General features: G+C 45.5%; 1 protein-coding gene across 1 annotated transcript; it reads left to right on the top strand.

Annotated features, from left to right (window-relative positions):
* Positions 1–6,238: 6,238 nt before the first annotated feature.
* LOC128298381 (enhancer of split malpha protein-like) lies at positions 6,239–6,784 on the top strand. Its single transcript, XM_053034133.1, has one exon. The coding sequence runs from the start codon at positions 6,239–6,241 to the stop codon at positions 6,782–6,784; it is 546 nt and encodes a 181-aa protein (XP_052890093.1).
* The last annotated feature ends 259 nt before the right edge of the window (positions 6,785–7,043 follow it).

Genomic DNA, 7,043 nt, shown 5'->3' with positions numbered 1-7,043 from the left:
TAGTTAATATTTAAAAAAAATCTTTTGTTAGAAACATGTCAAATGTGTGATCTTTTGTTAGACAATTGAGTTTCGCCTTAAACTCCGCTTGATCTCCAATGTGATCGTATAACACATATATAAAATATCTTAAGTAATGCAATAAATGACGTTTGTAGAATCTATTTAACGCAAAATGACAGTTGCTTCTTTAAAATTTCCATCACACTTGTTGCAGCACCAACAAAACAAACCAAATTCCCCTGCAGATGAAATTCTGATACAGGTTCAGCAAGCCTACTCACCCTAACCGACGTAAGGCACGGAAATCCACTGGAAAATCCACTACTCCCGTCAGGTTGCCTTACCAGCGTTGCATCCCAAAAAGTCCCGAACCTGCTGCACACGGCTACACCCTGTGTAGCCCATTGCGATCGTCTGCATCGTTTCGTCACCACCAGCGTCGTCGCCATCCCATCATCATCGCCGTCGTCGGGCGGTGCCGTGTATACATACAACCAATATATATTTTTGTACCGTTCGTTCTGTCCTGTCCTTCGCACCGCTTCATCCTTTTAACTGCGTGCACGTGTTCAATGAAAGTGTGGGAAAATATATCGAAAAATCCGTCCTCCAGTGTTCACCGCTCGCAGTGTTTTATTAGTAGTTTCTCGTGTTCGCTTTTCGCTCCTTTTTCTCGTTGTCTTTCGCTGCGTTGGACGGTCTCCTTTTTCCTCATTTTCCTCGCTTCCTCCCCTCCCCCCCCCCCCCCCCCCCCCCGTCCGCGCTACAAAATGGGTAATGCTGCTGCTCATCGATCCCTTATTACTCCTTATTAGATCTTCGTTCCTTCCAGCATGACCGTGAACGATCTTCATCACGATCCTTTTTGGGCCGTTCCTTTTATTTTTTTTGTTGTTTGACCGGCAACGCACTGGTGGACGTAAAACTGTAAACGGAGACGCTATGGAAAAGGCCGAGAGACCGCCAACAGTACCGAAAACGCAACAACAGACCCAAACATAAAAAAAAACTACAAATACAAAACAGGCACTCTGGGTGCCTTGGCCGCCGACGACGGGATGACGGGGTGGGTCGGGGGGGAGGAAAAAAGGAAGAGGAAGAAAACACACACCAACGCTAGACACAAACATCATAAAACAACGCTCAACGCCGACAGCGAGGGATAGAATTACCTCCAGGGTCGAATGCGATGCATTGTCGAAGGATAAGGATTGTCGATCCTTCGGGACGGGACTTTGGGCAAACATCGATCAACAAGGATCACAACCCCTCGTCAAGGGACGTGACCGAGGGGCACGGGAAGGCCTTCGCCACAGCGGAGGTTGGGTTGGGAGGATAATAAGGCAACGAAAAGCGAACACTTGTTCGCATCGGAGCCTGGGAACATTTTTCGGAGCGGTCAGAATTAGTGAGGGTGTAAATTGGGACAGGAAAAACCCCGCCGGGATTTTCGGGTGAAGCTGTACCGTTTGCGGTCCGGTACCATACCCGAGTGCTCTCGAGTTCCTGTTGCCTTCCCTTTTTCGTCCGCGTGTTTTACGGTTCCTGCGGGACGCTTCATCAGGATCTGCCTTTTTGTCGTGTTTCGTCTGGTTTGTTTCAAATTTGAATCCTTCAGCCAAAAGGGCAAACAGCACCGGCATTTCACCTAGCGCGTATACACAGCATTAAACTGTCAACTTGTTTTTATTGCTGGAAGGAATTTCCCACCAGCCGAAGGGAACGGGAAAGGACAGGGAAATTGTTTAAACAATTTCATGCGTTGGTACGCGTTGTTGCTGGTGCGTCCTCCCCCACTGAGGAACCACCGACAGACATTGTTAGCTTTTCACTTGACACGAACTTGAACCGTTCGAAGGGAACGGCATTCATTTTTCCACAGAACCAATTGATTTGCTGCTAGATCGAGTACGTGATTTGTTGGCAGTTTTTTTCGGTGGTGGTTTAAGTCACCCTTAAAGAGCACTTAATCAGCGCGCCTAGAACAACGCGCCTTGGGCTGTACCAAACTTTGACAGCTGGTACGAGCGGGTTTTCCCCGGCAATTGGGTATTAACTAGGGAACCTCTGACCCGGCATGTAATGGATTTTATTGCATTGCCACCCCCCAGTTGCTTGTCCACGTACTTGCTGGTGGGTGTGCGTGTGCTTATTCACTTGTTACGCTTGTTTTTCCCCCGTGATGTTTCCCAGGATTTTGGGCTGTGGATCGGTACATATGTTATTCCATTTTTTTTCCTCCGAAAAATGAGACGTGCCTTGCGGGAGTGTAATGTTTTACAGATGGCTCATTATGCATTCGGTTTCATAGAACACCTTGTAACAAGTGGTGCCGGTGTTTAAAGCATCTCGTAAATTATCGTAAATGTTTGTTCTTCTGACGTTTTTGGTTTGGTTTGGGATTTTTCAGCGCAATTTAAACTATTAACAAACAAACAGCTACGATATCTGGAGTCAATAGGCGATGTCATAACGATGCAAGGATATTTGTAACTATAACATACATATTAAATAACTTTTGGGTACTTGAGATTGCATCGCAACATCGCAGATATTATTCTGTCCTTTTCGAAGCAAAAAGTTTTCTTGGCGTAACTACCTTCTAGGTCTAGACTAGGACTAGACTAAATTTTACCACGTAGCCGGATAGTTAGTCCTTGTTACGGGGGATTGGTCCGGATGGGATTTTGGTCCGGTCCGTTCGTGTGAAGACCGGCTCCGCTACCATCATGCCACCGGGCCGCCCTTTTGCATTTTTTTTTTCAAGCTGGTGAATTGATGGACAACAATTTAATTCATCACATGTCGTCCTATAATAATAATAATAATAAAATAATAATAATAATAATAATAATTAATAATAATTAATAATAATTAATAAAAAAAAGGATAATTTTTTCTGCTTGGTCGATATTTTTTATTCGGTGAGGTGGTTAGTAGTTATCATTTCGAATGAAATTTGTTTATTGTACTGTAATACATTTGTAATGCATGCTTTAATTTTCCTTTTTAATTTCTCCCTTTTAAATGTTTTTTTTTCGGTTCTTTCCGGAATGGAAACAGGATTTTCTTTTCCTTCCGCTACTGTTATATTTAACTCTTACTCAATGTTTTTCGTATTAATTATTTATGGGGATTCATTTTTATGTTCAGATGTAGAGGTTTTTGTGTTGTTATTTATTTATTTACTTATTATTTATTTATTTGTTTATTTATTTATTTGTTTATTTATTTATTTATTTATTTAATTTATTAGATATTTATTTATTAATTTATTTATCCATTTATTTATTTATTTATTTATCTATTTATTTATTTATTTATTTATTTAATTTATTTTCCAAACTATTCATTAATTTTTATTTACTTATTTTTTATTTGTGACTAGTTGTACCATAACGTCGGCTTCAAGTATTCATGATTGTGTAAAATGTTCTTAAGGTAAGGCATATATATTGTAGTATCTTAATACATAATTTGTTTCCAATTTACCATTTGAGAGATTTGCCATTATCAAGTGAACTTAAAAAGGATATGTTTGCCAACACCCAGTAGAAAATCCCATGCGTATTACCCACCCGTTTGCTTAATCCTTCCTGCAGCTAGCTGTAACAAGTGATCGTTTCGGTGTTGTCGGTTGTGTTGGAATTTACACCTCACACCGGGTTGCCTCCTACGGTTCGGAAAAACCTGTCGCAAAGCAACGTTTAACCACCGGTTTTTTGTTTTCGTTCCCCCAATTTCGAAACCGAACGCAACACGTGTTTGTGCGTACGGTTGGGATGGGAATTTCCCAAACTCAACCAAAACTGCACTTGCCCAGTAGAACAGTTCACCGAGGGGACAGAAAGTGAGAAAAAAGCAATCTCAATTCCTCCCCTTTTGTGGATTAAGGTTAAAATCTATATGTCAATATAATAAACGGCCAGCGGTGACGGGATCGATGCGTGGGAAAAGTTTTTTCTTTCCCCAAATTGCCCAGACATTAGATGCGTATAGAATAATCGATTACAAAGAACTTCTTAGACTGTAAATAAATAACAAAACAAGAGGATTCTTCCGCAACCGTGTTCGTACACTTGTCATCCAGGCTTACTCCAGGGCATCACTCGCCGGCACCGAATCTTTACGGTGTGGGAAATAAAATAAAAATTAATCAAAAAAAAAAAACACTCTCTGTTGCATCGTTGCTTGCATCTTCACACACCTTCTAGCTGTGCACTTGCATCACTTTGTATCCCCCGGGATGGGTTTGATTGCAGGACACAACGGACACAACAAAACGCATCGTGAGGTAAAATAAAACACTCTTAAAGAAAGCCTCCAAACGCATCCCGAATCTCGCTCTCACGCACCTCCGTTTATCGTCCCTTTTCAGGATAAAGGATAATGATCGATACCGAAACGGGATCGAATTGAAGGAATAGGAAGCATCGCGATTAAGAAGCGACAACTACAAAAAAACACACCAGTGCAACATAAAAGTACAAAACAAGGAATAAAACCCCGTTGCAAAACCCCGTAAACAACAGCCGAGAAGTAGCAAAATAAAGTGAAGCAAAATAAAAAAAAAAAAAACCATTCCCATACCAGCAAATTGTAATACATTACCATTTTTCACAACAAGCAAAGAACAACCAAAAAAAAAAAGGGAATAAACACACCGGTAGCTCGAGACAAAATCTGACACAAACCGGAGCGCTCCATTTCGATTACCGCTTTTACGATGGGAAATTAATGCACACACAACTGCGCACAGCAAAAAACGCGGGAGCGAGAAGAACCGGGGCAACAGAATGCGTGCGAAGGCGAGGGAAAATAACACCCGTAAATGATTACTCGCGCCGTGGAAAAGGAGTCTAATTGATCATGAATGAAAGCGATGGTGACGCACCGAGAAACGGCGAGGGTTGGACAATAAAACGGAAGAAAAACGAAGGGAAATTCGGTAAAGGGAATCGAAAACAACAACAACAGAAACCGAAACAAAAAACAAAATAAAGGTTGATCCATTTTGCGTACTGTGACGAAGCTTGCACGTGCGTTTTTTTTTCTGTTGTGTTGTTTGGTTATCTTTCGGATTCTCGGTCTCGTCGATCGTCGATCTTCCAAATTTTTCCCAGGCTCTGAATAGCGCAGGACCAAACAGGACACCCCCGGGGAGGTTTTGCAGGTCTCAAAGGGTGGGAAGGGGGAGTGGAGAGGAGGAGAAAGGTATAAGATTGTCCTGTCCGTGTGCACTTAATGTTGCGGGGTTTTTATCTTCCGTGTTTCCCATCAAACCCCGATCATCACCGATCGTCCTCATCATCATCATCTTCCTCCATCACCCGCAATCACTTGCCAGTGTAGAAGAGAGAGAGCGAGATGGTAACGGAGCAGGACACCAAGGGCAGCATCCTTGTGTATGCGTGCGATAGCAAAGCGCAGTGCGAAGGGTACGAAGCGCTAACCCAAAAAATATAATCACCCTCGCTAGCCATCTGTCCGCAAGTTTTTAAAGGCTGCTGTTTTTCCAACTGTGTAAAAAGTGTCTGTGGGAAACTGTAAAAGATTTGAGTTCCCACGATTTCACGAAAAATCGCTTCGCTCCTTTTACTCCTGAAAAACACCACCCGCCACCAACCATTACACCCCCGGCCGCCAAACCCCGAACCTGTCCACCGATGCGTTGTGTTATTGAATTACGTGCAGGTCCTTTCCCAGCCGAACGGGCCGAACGGGGCAAACGGTGTCGTCCTTTCCCTTTTTCGCATCCCTGCTTCGGTGCACCCCGCGCCCTGGGTCACCACGACAGGGAAGGGATTTGTTTCGTTTCGTTCTTTGGTTGTTTGTTTCGCTTGTTCGCCCGTCCGGTTCCCATGGAAAGCGGGAACACCTGCCTGCAACGGCGTGTCCTGATTCGTCCGTTCGCTTTGCTACCCTTGCGCTCGGTGTGTGCGTGTGCGTACACCCGCACCCGTGCAACACTTGTGCGTTCGCTTGCGCTTGCGCGTGTGTGTGCGGGAGGCGGTCGGCTCGGCACTATATAAGCACCGGGACGACCCGAACATTCACAGCAAACGCATTCGATCAGCTCAGCAGCGAACAGCTCGCAAACAAACGTTTCGATAACGAACGATAAAGCGCACACACGAAACAAACAACACCGCTTCAACCGCTTGTGTGATAAGAGTGATAAAACCGCGAAGTTTACCTTTTGTGTGATAGCGAACGCAAACAGAAAAACAAAAACATGTATTCGTACGCCGTGAACAACGCTGCCTGCAGCAGCAACAACAGCATCAACGAGAACCGCTACAACAGCGAAAAGATGGCCAAATCGTCGGCCGTGTACCGGCTGAAGAAGATCCTGAAGCCGCTGGTGACGCTCCTCAAGAGCAAAAGCAAAGCACAGTCGGTGAAGTCGTGCCGCGGCAACAGTGCCTACGTCGATCAGCGCCGCTCCATCATCAGCTACATCGATGATTTCGACTGCGATTACGACAACTCGGCGAACGAGCGGCTCGAGGCGGAACTGGTCGCGGAACTGGAACAGTGCCATGCCACCGATGCGGCCATCCTGGTGCTGGAGGATCAGCAACTGCGCCTCCAGCCAGTACTGCCGGAGGAGGAGCTGTACGTGCCGGTACACTTTGCCCGCACCGAGGCCGGTACCTTCTTCTGGACGACGATGCCGGCCCGCCAGGTCGACGAGGACCTGATACAGCCGGCCCACTGCTACAGTGAGGAGCAACAGTACGCCCAGCAGGCGTACGGCGATCGTTGGGCGCAAGCCTAAAGTCCCAACCCCACCACCCCCAAAACCCGGTGATCTCCACCTCCACCCCTACCCCCACGGTCACCAGTGAACAGCGCAGCGGTGTGGGTGTGAGAGGCAGGAACAACAAACTCACGATCTCTTCCGTGTGCTTCCACCGTATGGCAGCACTCCGTTTCCCCGTGCACCAGCTTGCTTGCGACCGAGCCCAGCAAGCGTTGCGTGCGCATCCCCCCGGTCCGGGGAACAACAACAACGAGAAATGGTACAGCTTTAATAG

Source organism: Anopheles moucheti, chromosome 2, assembly GCF_943734755.1.
Source record: "Anopheles moucheti chromosome 2, idAnoMoucSN_F20_07, whole genome shotgun sequence".
Taxonomy (NCBI): Eukaryota; Metazoa; Arthropoda; class Insecta; order Diptera; family Culicidae; genus Anopheles; species Anopheles moucheti.
The sequence above is the reverse complement of the archived record's forward strand: the minus strand, read 5'-3'. Positions and strand labels throughout refer to the sequence as shown.